The sequence below is a fragment of the Aythya fuligula genome, chromosome 4 (genome assembly GCF_009819795.1).
Source record: "Aythya fuligula isolate bAytFul2 chromosome 4, bAytFul2.pri, whole genome shotgun sequence".
Classification (NCBI taxonomy): domain Eukaryota; kingdom Metazoa; phylum Chordata; class Aves; order Anseriformes; family Anatidae; genus Aythya; species Aythya fuligula.
In genome coordinates this window covers 36213052-36231170 of record NC_045562.1, presented here as the reverse complement: position 1 = coordinate 36231170, position 18119 = coordinate 36213052, and the positions used below count along the sequence as shown (strand labels likewise).

Below are 18119 nucleotides of genomic sequence, written 5' to 3'. Positions count from 1 at the left end.
ATTTTGTTAGTAAAAATTTAATGACAGTTTGGAAATGACTCAATAAGTATCCACTAGCTTAGTTTATCTAGAGGAGGATAATCAGTTAATCAGTTTTCAATGTAAAGTAAAATAAACACAGCCCCGGGAAAACTGCTGAAGATTCCTGGTATTTTTTTTCAATCACTTTGAAGTCCTGTGCCTGCCTTTTCTCACTCATGTTTAGCTCCTGCAGACCCCCGGAGGACTAGTAAAAGCAGGTCAGAAAGCTAGAGAATTGTACATCTGATACATCACATAAGAGATGGTTACAAGGGATGGACTTTGTGTCATCTGTGTCACCACACCCCACCCCGCAGTCCCAAAATATTCAAACCCCTTAATATCCTACTGAAATTTTGATAGACCATATGCTGCTACCAAATCACTGTTGAAGATAATTTACCCAGACCCAAAACATAGCTAGCAAACAGCTAAATAGATCTCATAGGTCTATAGATTATATAGAGTTTTAGATTATTAAAGGGATACATTAAGCTATTCTACTTTGTTTGGTACATGAATCAAAGTGCTTAGTTCTCTCTGCTAAATTACATAGTTAAAATGTTCTTTTGTGCTGCATTAACCCTTTCAAAAAATACAAGACTGTACATATACAAGTTAACAATGTAACATGAAAAGAGTCCATTTCAGAGTGATAAACACATACCCTCATGAAGACTGTGTAGATACCTTTGAGATTTAAAAGATTTTAGTGAGTCAGTTCAGCATTCGTTTTCTGCAGAAGCTGAAACACAAGCTTATCACAGTATACTACAGTAAAACTTGAAGAAAATACAATGAAAATATGAAATTTGGCCTGATTTGGGGAGAAATCTTCACTAACAACAATATCTTAGGAACACCTGCATCTTTCCAGAAAAGCTGGAATTTTTTGATGTAAAGTTTTTCAAGATGTGATGAAGCATTTGGGGTCTAGTGCTCCTGAATGATAAGAGGGAGAAGTCTCTGCCCTCATACTCCTGTTCAATGAGGGGGACTGGCTTATTCCTCTCACCAGAAACATAGTGTATGTATATATGTGACGTACATGCTGAAGCTGACAAAGATGTCAGCTTTGTTCTGACCGGTTCTCTCTAGCTGACCAGAACACAAAGCAAAGCTATTCTTTCTAATATATACGTTTAACGTTAGCTTTGTGAAACCAGTTTTCAGCTGTTGGATACCTGAAGATATGTACTCCAGACAGTTTTACTCATTTTCCTACTCTCTTTCTTCTATTATTCCATACTCAAATACACTTGACTTGTGTATTGTGTTCAAGAAACCCTATGCTACTAACATTTATTATCTTGGCTAGGTGTTGTCTAACAGTACCTGAATGCATTATAAATGTATGGTGATACAATAGAAAGGTCTAGAGCATATTCACTACTAATACACATATTCTCCAAGTGTCTATGGGACATTTTTTGCAAGGGAATCTTTGTAAAACTTTTCTGATGTTCTGCTTTTAAAACAATTCCTTATTTTCTCGCTCTCTCTCTCTTAAGGACAACCCCCCCACACACACACTCATCTTCTGCCCTTGTGTAACTGAAAATGACTCTCAGATTTGTGACATTTTATGGATGCCTATAGATTATTTTGCTTAATTTAAATGACACATAAATATTTCAGGTCTTATTTTGAAATGTGTGTTATTTCAGGACAAATGGGTCATCATAAGGACAAAGTAGTTTTCTAGTAGGTTTCATACAGGTAAAAATGAATGACTTAACTATAACGCAAATTTATGTGCTTTGCATATATGACAACTTTTAAGAAAAACGCAATAGGCACTACACTGAATGCAAACTAATGTATAAACGTTGAGAAAGCTAACTCAAGCTATGTATTACACTTAGTCAAAGTGACTTTTCAACAATAACATGACTTGTTGAGATGGAGGCCTAGTAGCTATCTTCTACACTTTCTAGGATCTGAAGGCTTTTGCCTCTACCTATCCTAACAACTCAGTGCTCATATCGCAGGTATGCTGGCATCCAAGAACTGGGACAGAATGATTTATCTCAAAGAAATTTAAGTCACATTTTGTCCTGAATTAAATATCAGTGAGTGAGAAAAAAAAAAAAACACTGATTTAAATCAAGGACCTTTATTTTATTTCAGTTTATATCTCAGTTATTTTCTTAAGAAAAGGTCATTTTTTCTAGTTCACATTACCACAAAAAAAAAAAAAAAAATTCAAGTGACAGAAACCCTAACATTAAACATACATTTTCATATTTCTAACCAGGAAAATATTTAATGCACTTATATTTCTTAAACAGTTTTGTGAGTTATAGACTCAGATTCTTAACTGATAGTCCAGGAGACTGTGAATGATGCTTATTTTTGCTTGCTGGTTTTTGTTTTTTATTTTGCTTACAATTTCTGTCAGTCTCTATTCTGAAGGAAAGAAAATGGAAGTAACGTGCTTTAAGAGTATTTGAATCTTGTTTTACGTGACTTAAATGATTACCTAAAATACTTCGGATACAGATGAAAAAAGTATAGACCTCAAAGTACTGGGTTACTCTTTTTGCTCAATATTCCTCAGATTTTCTGCAAGACATGGAAGCACCTTTCGAAAAATCAGTTTAGGCATTTGAGTAGGATAAACACCTCACTCTTACTGAAATCAATAGGATAAGTTAATATTCATCATCCCTTCAACTGACTGCAAGCTTGGGTCTATGGGATGTGACCTTGCTCTGCTCTATGAAGAATTTTGTATGCACTTGGTGTCAAAAGCAATCTTGAAAGTATGGTACATTTTCCTATATATTTAGAGTAGTTAAATGATAGCCCTTCCGGTCATTTTTTACTCATAGTTTGCAACTAAGAGAGAAGAAACTTTGTTTCTCTTTTCCAAATAGGTTGCTCAATTTTGAAATAACTATTTCAAATGATGAAAATGTTCTAACAGTGCCTGGTGAACTGAAGCAAAAATAAACTAGAGCAAAACCACAAAGAAATTAAATACATCTTTTTGGGAAGAGGGCAACTAGCAGCATTTTTTTCCATTTTAATGGCTGAAAATAATACGTACGCTTACTCAAAGTACTGACATTGTAACTGTTAGAAAGCTCAATCTGGCCTAAAAAAAGGAAAGATATGTTCCCTTAGGTTATACGTATTTCTAAAAAGCAGTACTCTTCAGAAAATTACATTATGAAGAGGACTCAATAATGTAATATTTTACATTTTTAAATTACTTACCATCTCCTATTATGTTTAGAACTTAATACAAAAGTTGAAATACAAACTGAAAAAATGTTTAGGTATCAGGAACTGATAACCTTAGCTGACAGTTGAAATTCAAAAAATCCATTATAAAGCAAATACTTATCTATAGTGATTAACTACAGGGAAGAAATACTAGAGATGCTATAAACATGAGAATACCTCAGATCTGACAAGCTTTATATGCATTCTCCTTTGCTGAAGATAGAAGAGTTTATCAGGGAGGTATCGTTGTACTCTTGGCATTCACAACTGGCTGCAGTTGAAGACAGCAGGTCCAGAAGAATTGTAGTCAGAGCCAACTTCACTTTTCCTAAATTCTGTGTGCTTCTCTAAATCATTTCAAGAGCATGTATCTAATTTTTAACCTGTAAGGACTATAATCCTTTCTGATCTGCACATTACAACCTACCCATAAGTTACATACTGCCTGTAGACTAGCAGGGGTTAAAGAAGAGTCATTATGTTGGCTGTGAAATACCCCTTAGAACAGGGTTTTCTGCAGCCCTTTGGGTGTACAGAAGCTGTATAAGAAACTTTATTATGAACCTGTACCTATGTTTTCACAAGACGACTCCTGCATGCCTCAGAACAGGCTCTGATGCAAAACTGTTTTGACTACCTATACAGGTTTACAACAACGATCAATAAGGTCAGACAGACTATCTGAGATGGTACACAGCAGGGGTGGAATGGAAGGAACAGAGTGGAAGGAAAATCTAAAGGAGGTGAGGGGTGAGAGGCTGAGGCCTGGCTACAGGAGGCAGTGCCCGGCCCCTGCAGCCCCTCCAGGATCACCCCCAAGACCGCCAGGCCTTACCTCGAGCTCCCCACACTGCCCGGCCTTCAGCCTTGTTGGGGGCTTGCTCCCAAGGCAAAGCCCTGGTCCCCAGTACAGCAGCAGCACCTTGGGGCCAATCGGATGAAAACAAATTATATTTTTGACTAATGTGAATGTGAAGATGTGCACTTCAAAATTTGCAAGAAGTATTATTTTTTCTGAAAGACTGCATTATCTGCTGAAGTGTTTCTTTTATTTTGAAAGAGTAACTATTAGTCTGTAAATGATATATATGCTTTTGATTTAATACAATTGACAGACTTTTTGCAATATGGTCATAGGTTAAACTTGCAACATGTATTTCATCTTAGAGTTTTATCTCGTGTCTTATATGAGTATATCAGAAACATATTATTAATTACTGTCAACATCTTGCTGTCACTTTTGGCACAACATCTTTTCTGTTAAATCAATGAAGTAAGCAATCCAAGAGCAGAGATGTGTAATTTTATCCAAGAGTTTACTCCTTTTCGATAACACTGTTTCACAGAGATATATATTATAAAGGCAACCAGTGGTTTATTTGTGCTTTGCAGGATTGCCCATTATTTTATACACAACTGATTTTAACATCCCTATGAACTTGTTTTTTCAGTCTTTTTTAAAAACACTTTTGTTTAAATGAACATAGTGGCTAGTAGACTCACCTTACCCTGTATGAAAAAAAATTCCATGTTTTCTGGATGACTGCTGGACAGCACTGTTAAGAGCTATAACTACCGTTTCCAAATTTTAGGAGCTCTGATACAGAAACCAGATTAACAAAATTCAGTATTGCTTCAGCTCTTATTAGCTTGTACACACACATAACATCTTTCATTCCTCTCTATATATTCTGGGCTTGGCTGCCAAGAAATGAAGAAAAACTATCACCCATGCAAATTTAAGAAACCTCAAATAATGACACGTACCATGTTGTGTTGCATCTCCACTGGCAAAGTGGTTCAGTCTGCAATTTCTCAGTTTGTTACATTCCACAAAATATACTCAAAATTTACATGAAAAGGGGAGGTTCCTGTGGCACATACTAGAGCTTTTCCAATAATCAGCTTTCCTGTATCCTAACACAAGAAACTAAGGATGATTGTTCCTTTGCTGTAAGTCTTTCTGGTATGTTATTTATAAATGATTTAGATTAATCTAAAGCAGATATAATTTCCTTTCAAAATTTGTTTGCTTTTCCTATGCAGAAATATGAAACAAATCTATAATAGACATATTCTATTATTTCTTTCAATCCTGATGCTATCTTTTTTTGCCTACTGATCTGTTTACAATATTCCTTTTGGATGTTTATATGTTGCTTTCCTCATTTTTTGATAAATTTGTTTTTCCCAGCTTAATGTTTTGTTCTCAGCATCTCTGGAAAAGGAAGTAACCTCTTCACTGGTTTCAATAGAGCTAAGGCAATTGACACACATTAGGGTTTAATTCTGCTCTTTGAAGAATAAAAGCAAAGGAAAACAGTACAATATGTTCAACTACATCCTGCTTGCTTATCTCAGGATCCAGTACTGTCCAGTAAAAGTATCATAAGACAGGAACATATATTTATTTTATTTTATTTTATTTTATTTTATTTTATTTTATTTTATTTTGTTTTATTTTATTTTATTTTATTTTATTTTATTTATTTTAAAGAAAAAAGGTCTCAAAATACTGCCTCACTTTACAATTTTGAGAATTGCAATTACCATTTTCAATCTTCTTTCTGTTCCAGGTATATTACAGATCCCTATTTGTATATGATATAATTCACAGTCTCTGAGCTAAGTAGTTTGCTAAGTCTGAGATCTTATTTGTCCAGCAGCTGCTCCTTTGGTGACTACTTTATTGTCTCAGGATTTTTAACTTCTCTACATCAGTATGACAGCCTTTAATTTTGTTTACTTTTAAAGTTCTTCAGTACTGTTTTTGATTTTAACATCCTACACTCTAATTCCAAAAAAAAAAAAAAACACCAACTTTATACCTAATTGTATTTTATTTCCATGTTGATTGTTTGTTGCCATGGCATAAAAATATCACACAAAAAAAAAATATTTACAGGGTCCGCCTAGTAACATATATAGATCTGTACACATTTTGTTAAACAAATTTCAACACACTATTTCTGCTGGCTCTTTATTTTGTTGTTGTTTTATGCATGTGCTTTACAATCTCTTGTGATGCTACTGCTTTTTTATGCAGGAAAGTATATCCAGAACAAAAAATCACTACTTTTTGTATATTGCATCCTAAAGGGGTGGGAAGCATGGGGGGAATGGAGTTGAATGGTCATAGCTAACAACCCTATAAATCTGTTCTGTACTCTGCCTTTTACTGACTATGCCATTAACTCAGTCATTTTGACACTATCAATACTTGGGGCTTCTCAATTTAGTAATCACACTGCTTATCAAAGAAACTTAGCATTACTGTCATATATGCTTGCACCAGGACAACATTAAGTTGATCATTCATTATTGAGTGATTAGTACCCTGAGAAGACAGACATTCCATGGAGGAATTTAAAAAGAAAGATGCCATAACTTTATTTTCTGGCTGGATTTTACCAGCTGGCAAAATATGCTCAAGAGAGATCCTGAACTGGTTGGCAAGGAGTAGGTCAAACCCATGGACTAAGTGACATGTTTGGTGTTCTGGTCCCTGATTTCAAGCAGAGACCCTTATTTCAAGCAGAGATATAACTTGAGGAGGCCTGTGGTCATGACTTAGGCATTGTTCTGAAACAGATTGACAAATTAGTGAAAGCAGACAAGCAAAAAGGAAAGCTCTTAATTTAAAGTATTCATACTTAACATTCATCTAGCAATATTTAGCCCTAAATACTGGAGCACTTCTATTGGGTTGCATTGCTGCTGTAATAGTAAGGCTCCTTGCAAAGTTATAAAATCATTCTCTGCACCAAGGACAAACTTCCTCTCAGGCCAATAGCTAAACATAAGATGCATCTTCATAAGACTATGATATAAGCCCCAGGCCTCAAGCATGTTTTGGAGAAAGAAAGAAAAAAAAAAGAAAAAAAAAAAAAAAAATAAGGCCAAAGGAACATATAACTTCTATTTAACTTCTTACATTTCAAATTCTGACATTAAAGTTATCGAGTGGAATAGCAAAGACTCTGTGACCTTTTGGCAAGGTTTTCAAGCAAGCATTGCAACCTTTACTTTCTGATTTCTTCACCTGGCATAAGTCCCAGTTAGCAAGAGCATATAGGAGAAGGAAATCTAACTGGATAACTGTCAAAAGCAAATGAACAAGTATTCCAGCAAACCAAGAACACACAAATGCATAATTGGTTAAACTGAGAGAGTTTCCTGCCATGCTGATTACTGAGAATACTTCATTTTTCTTTGAAAGAAAGTTTGGACACATTACTCACACTTTAGCAGAATAAACTAGATAGAATATTACTCCATCCATGGAAGAGTATGAAGCTATGCATTATGAACAAGAAAGCTATAGTTCTTGGGGAAGGGGGATAAAAGAGAAGGAATCAAATAACAGTAATTTTTAAAGAATGCTTAATTTTTAAACAGAATCTGAAAAAATGCCTTAGTCTGTCTAATTTTAGGTAAATACAAAATTTCTGAGAAAGCACTTTGGCTTTGTGAAATAAAGACTTGAAGATGTAGCAATCTAAGGAATGTTCTGGCTCTCATCCAGAAAAGCATTCATGCAAGTGATTCAGTTTACCACTTAGTAATTCCACTGACTTCCTTTCTGGATCAGTAAATAAAATCTAGACAAAAAGCCAAAGAGGAAGAGTTGAAGACATCCCTGCAGAACAGCACAGAAGTAGAGACTGACTAAAATAGACTAAATAGCATGCAAGAAGATGTCTATTGCAGTAGAGAATGAAGATGAAAAATGAGCACAAACAAAATATTGTGTGGCAACAAATAAGACAAAAGCAATACATCGTACACACACAAAAAAAAGAGACAGTGACATGAAAAAACAAGAAGTTAAGGATGAACAATAATGCAATAGATGGTCAGCGGAGAGGACAGACTGAGGAAGATGATATGACTACAGGGGTAAGGAATGCTGAGTCTAGCCAGAAAGCCTAAAAGCAATGGGAAAAAGGAATGATTAGGAAAAAAAAAAACAGCTGTGTGCCAGAGGTCAAGAAGTTATGGATAAATTGAGAACAGCCAAAAATCAGGTAGGCTAGAATTTATTGTAATTTTTTTATCTTTTGTGTGTGTGTGTGTGCATAAGTAGTGGAACATTCTTCAGACATTCCAGAATTTTAAAAGAACTGGACATAAAATTGTGGCAGGAGAACATATTGTGGAAGGATGAGCCACCAGCATCGTAGGAAATAAAAAAAGCTGATGAGCACTGCTAGGAAGATCATGGAAGTGGAAGGAGCGTCTTTATTGCATTGTATAGCTCTGGTGAGATAACCTTGGATGACAGCTAAGTTCCCACCCAGTTGATTGCTCATTCTCTCCACAGCCAGATGTATAGAGGCGAAAAGTGTAAGGACATAAGAGAGGAAAACTCATGGGTTGAGCTAAAGACAGCCTAATAAGTTAAAAACCAACCAAACAAAAACACCAAAGAACAAGTGATGCAAAAGCAATCACTTGTCACCTACCACCACTGGAGCAATGTCCAGCTATTCTCCAAGCAATGACTGTCTGAAAAAATCACCCCGCCCCTGCTTTTACATGACATTTTTTAAAGTGTGAATTTATATGGTATGGAATATCTATTTGGATATGCTGTCCCAGCTGTGTCCTCTCCCAGAATCTTGCCAACCCTAATGTGCTTGCTGGAAGGGTGGCGTGAGAAACACAGAAACATGGTCACAGCTCTACAGTACAGCATTGTACAAACTACTATGAATAAAATTAAATCCATCCCAACAAGATCCAATGCAACAGTCTAGCAAAATGGAGTCTGAAAGACGACTGTCTACTTCTTTATTAAATGATTCCACTGAAAAAAAAAAAAAAAGAGCTGTTGTAGAGTGAGGATCACTACTGAAAGCACGTGCACAAATAGAGATGTTTGAGGGCTTGTAGGTTCAGGATATAAATTATCTAACTAAGAATGAAAATGCTTAGTTCTTCCCTACAAAGAACAACCTTGTGAGTCCCACAGTTACATGAATATGATAAAGTTACTCAGCAGGACAATCTTACGTCATAGCAATAAAGTATGGGCATAAGCAATAAAAAGTAGTGGACCAGTGTAGATAAAACCAGCTTGCACAGGAACTGAATTTTCCTAATTATAAATATCATATCTCAAGGAATCACTAAGAAATTTACAGGCAACTCTTAATAAAGAAATTCAGATATGTGGTATGTAAGGAAAGACATAATTTTAACTTTCAGAAATTTCCTTTGCTTGTAATTTAAATATTGTATAGAGCTACAAATATTTTCTTTTGACTAATGTATAGTTTTTTATGACAGACAAAATGAAGGAATCAGCAGCTGATTTTGCCTTGGTAAAGAAGAGTTGTCATTTGCTTATATGTTGATTTCTTTAGGAGAGAAAATAGTACTACTGTGGCTTACATTTTACTCACATTAATGATAAGTACTTCATTGTAACTTCATGATGGGAAAATGATATATATATATGTTTTTTTTTTTTTTTTTTTTCAAGCAGATTATTTCTGTGCTTTATAATTCTCAATTGCATCTTGAAATAATATATATTTTAATATATATTTATGTACAAAGTCTTCAATACTTACTCTGGCATAGCAGGTTATCAGAATGCAAGCCATGGAAATAAAAACAAAAAAATGAACTGCTTCTTCTCTTCTGCTGTTCAAAGTCCAAAGTTCATGCCTGTGTAAAACAAGGGCAAGTATTAGTGGTGTAATAAAGTTGGTTAATAAGTAAACAGAGTAAGAAATTAAAAATAAACACTAGCATAGGGAAAGTTACAACAATGTATATTCAAAGCAGAAGAATAATTTGTCAAAGCAAGTAAGTGAGCTAACAATTCTTATGTTGTTGAATAGTAGTGGATGAAACATTTAAGAAATTAGGGTAGAATATTGCTCTGAATTGTAGAAAGGAATGTATTATGTGATCTACTGGACCTTAAAAACCTCTTTCTCTATAAACAAACAAACAAACAAAAAATGTTTTCTTCAGCTGTATCCAAGATATAAGATTTTAAATTTATTTATATGTACCTTGATATTCCTGATAAGACTATTTTTTCAATTAAAAAACCAAAACAAACAAACAAAAAAAAACAGGATATATTTTAAGGGCTGTTAAATCAAATCAAAACAAATAGCATGCAGATAAAAACAAACAAACAAACAAAAAAAAAAACAACAAAAAAAGGTTTTGGTTCATTATATTTACAAGAAACATGACAAACATCACATGAAATAATACTAACTGCAGAAAGGTTGCATCTTTTCTGCAATACTGTAACAAAATCACTTAGTGTTTTTGATAACAGTGAAGTGGCGTGTACTTTTTAAATATTGCAGTCATATATTTGTATTGCTTATTACTTAATATTTTGGTTTTAATATTCACATATTTTAGATTTGCATTTTATGTGGAAATATTAACTGGTTGAGCTTTATTTTTAGACATACTTTGTTTAAAGGTAACTGAAATAGTTTAGAAGATGGATGTGGTATTACTTGATCTGGACATACTTTAATTTATATAATCTATCGTTCATTTACATTTTTCTTACATAACAGATTTTGAACACAAAAGTGATAAAAGAGTCTGGTACTGTTTTCCGTTACTGAGTGTGGAAATATATGTGATGACTAGGTAACTATGCTATTTCTGTGAAACCTGTGGGTTTTGGAAGCAAAATAATTGAAATGTTTTTAGAACACTTTCTATTTAAAACAGTAACAAATATTTTTTACAGACTCTTCAGAAGTGCCCTGGAACACATAAATGTTATTTTCCTAATTTTACCACTATATGCTTTTATAAGTTAAACAGCTTGCAGCAAGGTGACTGGTCACAAGTGGTGTTCCCTAGGGGTCAGTGTTGTCCCCTTTAATAGCTTTATTGATAACTTGGAGGAGGGAATTGAGTGCACCCCCAGTAAGTTTGCAGATGACACCAAGCTGGGGGGAAGTGTCAGTCTGCCAGAGGGTAGGAAGGCCCTGCAGAGGAACCTGGACAGGTTGGGGCGATGGGCAGAGGCCAATCTCAAAAGCTATACAGAGGAAAAGGATCTGGGGGTGCTGATTGATGCTTGCCTGAACGTGAACTGGCAGTGTGCTCAGGTGACCAAGAAAGCCAACAGCATCCTGGCTTGTGTCAGGAATAGTGTAGCCAGCAGGAGTAGGGAGGTGATCGTCCCTTTCTATTCTGCCCTGGTGAGGCTGCACCTTGGGTACTGCGTTCAGCTTTGGGCCCTTCACTACAAGAAGGACATCGAGGCCCTGGAGCATGTCCAGAGAAGAGCTACAAAGCTGGTGAAGGGCCTGGAGCACAAGTCCTGTGAGGAGTGGCTGAGGGAGCTGGGATTGTTTAGTCTGGAGAAGAGGAGGCTCAGGGGAGACCTCATTGCTCTCTACAACTGCCTGAAAGGAAGGTGTGGGGAGCTGGGGGTTGGCCTCTTCTCATAGATAACTAGTGATAGAACTAGAGGGAATGGCCGCAAGTTGCACCAGGGGAGGTTCAGGTTGGAAATTAGGAGATATTTCTTCTCAGAAAGAGCAGTCAGGCATTGGAACAGGTTGCCCAGGGAAGCAGTGGAGTCACCGTCCCTGTGGGTGTTTAAGGAGAGGTTGGACGTGGTGCTTAGGGGCATGGTTTAGTGAATGACAGTGGTAGCAGGGTGATGGTTGGACCAGATGATCTTGAAGGTCTTTTCCAACCTTAATGATTCAATGATTCTAAGTTAGCTACAAACCTGACAATAGATTTTTATTTTATTTTTTTAAAGCTATGTTCAGTTTTTAAATATGCACTTGTAAATTACTGTGTAAATAAACCACAGGTAAAGAAACACAATTAGAGCTAGTTAATATAAAAGTGTTGCACATATGATAAGAAATTAAACTTTGGACAAAAAAGCATAGTTGCAGATAATTAACCTAGCTTGGTGAAGAAGCTGTATCAGCTTAAATTAAAGGGCTTGTGATTCTGAAACAAAGTTTCCTAGGCTGTGCACAACGAGACAGTCAAGGCACAGCTCACACCTCCTCATTTCCAGTTGTCCAACTCCACTGAAAGAATTCGTAACTGCATGAATCACTTCCAGTATGAGAGGTAAATATAGCATGTATAACAGTATAAATATATACTGTATATGAACAGTTTATTTAATATATATACATAGCCCAGGATGAGTTAGGATTTTTGTACTTTGACTTCAGTATCTGATTTTATACTGACTGTTTTGTAAACTGATTACACACATCTGCAAGCTATGAATCAGTTGGTCTTCAATCTACACTCAACAGGTAGTCTTGTCTTGATTGGATGCCTTGTTAAATTGGTTAATTGAGTCAGCAGTAAACAAAATCCTGTGAAATCAAATTGTGATGAGCTATCTTCTTGGTTATATCTTTCAGAAAACACACCTGAAAAGTATTTGTCTGCAATACCATATGTATCTTCTTCTGAACAGTCATTTCTTTTTCCTTTTGAAGAATAAGACTGGACTGACCATCTTCTTCCTATGGTAACTACAAAATTAATGTAAATTAGGTAGTAAACACAAATGATCTATTTTCACTATTACAGCTACTACTTGCAGTTGCCTCCACTTGCTTTAGAAAGTGGGTTCTCTCCTGCCACGTTATGCAGTCCTGCAGCGCTTTTAGGCCATGGTCCCTTACCGTATTCTTTCTTTCTCTGATTAGGCTTACTCCAGTCAAGAATGCACCTTGGCCCTTATCTCCATCATAACCCTCAAGATGTTCAAATTGTTGCAATTAAAGACCTCCATCAATTGCCATATGTCTTTGCAATGAAAACAAACAAACAAAACAAACAAAAAACATTAACAAAAACACACATACAAAAAAAAAAAGCAAACCACAAGTGAACATGTTCAAATGTGTATGCTGGTTTATGTATACTAGATGCTTCCTTTCCATTCTCACTGTTTCCTGTGTTAGAAAACCAGCCTTGATTGATTCTACTGCCTACATGCCCTCCTCACACTGCCCCTTCAGTCAAATCTCTTTGCTAAGGTCTGATATTAAGAAAAAAAGCAGCAAATGTTCTCTGATTCTTGTTATATATATATATTTTTTTTCTTTCTCAAAAATCTTGTAATTTTTGAGTCTCTGTTTAAGGCTTAAGTGTTTAATAGCTGCTTGTTTCAAACCAACTTCCCAAAACAATTAGTTGTCTTTCTTTCCCTATACTGCCTTATATTACTTATAGTACAGCAGTATTGAAAGGGATCCAAGTTAATGAGTCGAGTAGGGAAATATTAAAACCACAGTTCACAGTCCAAAAATCTTCCAAAGGAGAAGAAAATTTTCCTTCCACCCTTTAGTGGTTCACTTCATGTAAAATTTTATCTATGGCAGGAGAAAGCTTTCCTGTACACACACACAACAAACAAACAAACAAAACACATATAAAAGGACACACAATATTTCTACAGGGCTAAAGATATAAATTCCATTGTAGTAGAGGTGGAAAAAATCAGTATTAGAGACCTAGAAATTTGTAATTTTGGAGGATACTTTGCAAGAAGTGTAGATATTTTGCAAAAAAATAGTTGAACATTTCTCTTGCATTATGTCTTATAGAACTAGCCTTTGAAAAAATTTGCTGACTGCTTATAGAGTCTGGCTCTGTGATATATATTTTATACATCAGTAGATTTTATGATTTATCAAATGTACTTGACCCACACATTACCATATATATAACAGCATATCTTTAGTATATGAATAATCTGTTACTCTTTTTTCAGCAGAAACAATGTGTGTACCTACTACTTAGCCTAGTGGTCACTGTTTTTCTTCTGGTCTAGTGCTTATATACCAAAGACAGAGGCAGATCACTGCAAGTGGACAGAAGTTCTGAAAGATTTGGAGCAGATCAAGACATCCGAAGTAAGCTCATTAAAAAGTTAACATTTCATATAAACATAGGAGCAGACATAATTAAACATTTAGCACAGGACTCGGTTAAGAGTGTCAGTAGCAAAGAGTACGAAATGGGATGTTGGTATAGTGATGTTTTGTGGGTGGAAGTGAGGGGGGAGTAGAAGATTGAAGGGAACTGGAGGTGAACAAATATGGTAGATTCTAGAATTAATTATTATTTTCATTCTCTCTTTTTTGAATATTTGATTATTATTTTTTTTAATTTATTTTGGTTGGGTAGAGCAAAAAGAACCATCTCCTAAGGAAAAGGGTAAAGGGCATGGAAGTTAGTTCCTTCTGAAAAAGTACTTACAGAACTCAATTCTGTTGAGCTTCCTCACAGTGAAGCCCATTCTGCAGGTTACTAGATGACTAAGATTCCTGACTTACTGACTCCCTGTAGCTAGCTTGATTGACCGTTTCAACTTGGAGCTAATCCATGTCTCTAATATTTGTTTATTATCTCTAAGGTCTGCTAGTTGTTGCTCATAATTCTAACTCTCATATTCTTTTAGGACATTGATGTCAGTTTATATACAGCAAACACAGATGAGGATGTAAGTAAAATTAAAATTTAACCCAAACTGGTCTAATATAGTAGCTTCATTTCTTTGCTAGCAATTTTCTCCTAAGGTAGCCTTGGTCTAATTTGAGAAAAGTTTCAGAAACCAGATCATTTTCCTTGGAAGTAGTTCTATTACCTAAATTACTTATGATGAACTGTGTAAGCTGGTATTATTTTTACTGAATTACCTGCTATTACAATTAATCGACTAAAAGGGATGATGGAAAAGGAACTTACTAAAATAAACACTGAACAATAACGTTGGTATTTGTTTGTAATTTGAAAAGGGAAAAAGAGTGACAAAGAAAATAGTTCCTGAGATTATTATTTAACACCATGCACTACAATATTACAATAAGAAAATACGGGAAAAGTGTCATATAGAAAATAACTGTCAACATCTACTAGTACATTTCTCTGCTTTTGCAATTCCTTAGCTTAGCAGCAAATACTAGGTAATATCAAGGATTTGGCTTTCTAATAGCTGGAGATTATAATTTATCCTGGAACCAATAAACTTAGTTATTTTTTTAAATATAATTCTTAACCCAGTTATAGAAATCTGCCTAAAATACGATCACATTAAATGCAGTTTCCATAAATTAATTCCTGAAGAGACTATTTCATAATCTGTTATTGTGGAACTCAGTCAGCACTCCAGGAGACACATACAGTCCACCAAGAAAATGAATCAAGCCAATACCCCACGTCTAGCAGTCATTTTTGGTATAAAATGTGTCCTCCTTTGGTATAAAAAGCATCCTCCTGAGAAACTGCCTTTTCTGGCAGCATAAAAATTCATACAATGGCTATGCCAACTACACACAATACATGACTTCCTGTACATAAGAAGTTAACAAGAGATTTCCTAGAAATAATAGACTTACTTACTTACTACATCAGCACAGGATAGTCTCAGTGTGCATGTGGAATACAGTAAATTTGATATGTTCAGTGGACTGGCAAGCCTGAGAAGGCACAGAGTCTAATGTATCTGTGTAGTTTGCTCTGTATGTTATGGGAAAAAAGGTCACAAAACATGCATGGTCCACACCTGCTCACCCATTCCCTTAACTGAAATTAAGTTAATTCCTTAACTGAACACAGAAGTTAATGCACTGTAAAAGTGAATTTATTAGCTGGTAATGTCAGGAAGATTTTCTTAAAGTGGGAAGGCCTGATGTGAAAGTCATACTACCTGGGGCTTGTTCTTGGCAATGGAGAAATCAGTTCCCGTTCTTTTCTTTTTTTTTTTTTTTTTTTTTCTTTATTTGTGTAATACAAGTAATAATTTGTTTGTTTGTTTCTCTCCTCCCCCATTCTTCATTATTTTGAATTCAGATCTCTGAATGAAAGTGCTAGAACGACTAAGAACAATACTTATTTAATTCCATTACTGTTAATTGTATTCCAAATTCCTAGCCTGATTAATTGTTTTCCTATTTTCTTCATCAAGACACAAAGTTTAACTTTGTCCTAGGAAACTGACTGGCCTATATATTAGCTCTCTGAATCTATCTTTGCAGATATTTGAAGGTACTTGAACAGTAAGAAGAGATATCCAGTAAATAAAAATCAACTACTTCTTGGTAAATTATATCCTATATTCAGGTATTCCATTTTAACCTTAAAGCTACTAAAACTTTTTTTTTTCTTTTTTTTTTTTTTTCAGAAAGAATGCCAAGAACCTATAATGAGATGCTTTTTCTTAGAGATGAACGTGATTCTTCATGAATGTAATATCAAAAATTGTAGTAAAACACAGGATGTATACAACATATTGAAAAATGGAAATGCAAGCTTTAAAAATGAGGTAAGTAGTACCAACAGTCTGTGGAAAAAAGTGTTTCTTCAGTAGCAGAACTTTTGTTTTTCACAGATACGCAAAAGGTGAGATGGTACATATGAAAGCAAAATGGGAATCAGTAACCCAAACATACAACAATGAAAAGGCTACACATATAAAAATGAAAGAGCAGAATTCAGTGATTTTTATAAAGCCACTTCTACGATTCCTATCAACAAAAATACTTGTGACTGGGCACACATACATATGTCAAAGTGTTTGAATGTGTATGTATAAATAGTAGTTTGTAACTTCAGTATCTAAAGTCACTTGTTGAGACACATACAGAAGTGTCCTAATTTTCAAAGAGACAGGCCACTTGGATCTCTCACTGAAGCACTGTGTCTTTGAAAGACGATGCTATACAGGAAGCAAGCCAGGAACAAAACATGAGTACCTTGGAAGACTCCAGCAGTGCTTTCTGTAGTAATTGACTGCACTGGAATTATTCACAACAGTTCTCTATCTGAAGAAACAGATCATGTATCCTGCTTTACTATTGCATTTTCTTTTTCAGTTGAGTTCCACAACATCAAAAAAATGTAAAGAATGTGAAGAATATGAAGAAAAAAGTTTTACAGAATTTATACAGAATTTTGTAAAGGTTATACAGAAGGAATGCAAATAATACACTGACCAAAAGAGAAAAGCTGGGAACGAAGACTGTTCAAGAAACATTCCTCAGAGAAATTACATTATCACCAACAATAAACTGAAAAGAACTTCACTTCTAGTGCTACTTACGTACAATAAAAAAAAAAAATAATAACAAAATCTCTGTAATGCATGTGTTCATAATTCCATATGTTCAAATAATATCACTTACAAAATATATATGGAAGGAATTTTAAAAGTTTTTTTTTTTTTTTTTTTTTTTTTTTTTTTCCCTGTGCTTAAGATGTAGTCCCCTGGAGAAAAAACTTTGCCTAACTTACCAGCCTTTCAGTGAAATTTTCTAAGATGATATTAGGATATCTGCAGTGGGAACCTTCCTGTGAACATCAGTTCAGGAATGACTGGATGGAGTTTCAGATAAAAGCTCTTCTTTAATTATCATTAATATAGAATTACCCTATCCTATTAAAGCAGTTGGCTATAGTTATTTCTGTTAGCTGAAATTTATAATTCTACTATCTGCTCAGAGGGCTGAGCCCAGAAGATCTTAGCTCACCTCTTGTTTTTGTTGTTTGTCCTGACAGTTTTCCTTGCCCTTTTTTTGTTTTGTTTTGTTTTCCTATTAGTGTTCCTTCAGTGAACTACTGTCAAAAAACAAGCTGAGGCCTATTTTTCCTGCAGGTCTGTTGGCTCTCTTATAATATTTTTATTCCTATTATGGTTTTCAGTTAAACCCAGTTAGTTGCTTTTAACTATGGCTTCAAAGTCAAAAACTTTGAGCAACCTGGTCTAGTGGGAGGTGTCCCTGACCATGGAAGGGGGGGCTGGAATTAGATGATCTTTAAGGTCCCTTCTAACCCAAACCATTCTATGATTCTATGAAAGAGAAGGGTAGTAGGGTACT

General features: G+C 35.0%; 1 protein-coding gene across 2 annotated transcripts in view; it reads left to right on the top strand.

The window, feature by feature from the left end:
- IL15 (interleukin 15) overlaps window positions 1-17338 on the top strand; it is a 35442-nt gene extending 18104 nt beyond the window's left edge. Inside the window, exons 1-6 of one of the 2 annotated variants that reach the window (XM_032185926.1) lie at window positions 12304-12348; window positions 12654-12763; window positions 14075-14156; window positions 14705-14746; window positions 16427-16567; window positions 17118-17338. In XM_032185926.1, the coding sequence (XP_032041817.1) occupies window positions 12690-12763; window positions 14075-14156; window positions 14705-14746; window positions 16427-16567; window positions 17118-17228 (450 nt within the window). In that variant the 5' untranslated portion in view covers window positions 12304-12348; window positions 12654-12689 and the 3' untranslated portion in view covers window positions 17229-17338. Of the gene's footprint in view, window positions 1-12303; window positions 12349-12653; window positions 12764-14074; window positions 14157-14704; window positions 14747-16426; window positions 16568-17117 lie in introns of those variants that run through there. The other variant, XM_032185925.1, reaches the window with a different exon arrangement.
- The last annotated feature ends 781 nt before the right edge of the window (window positions 17339-18119 follow it).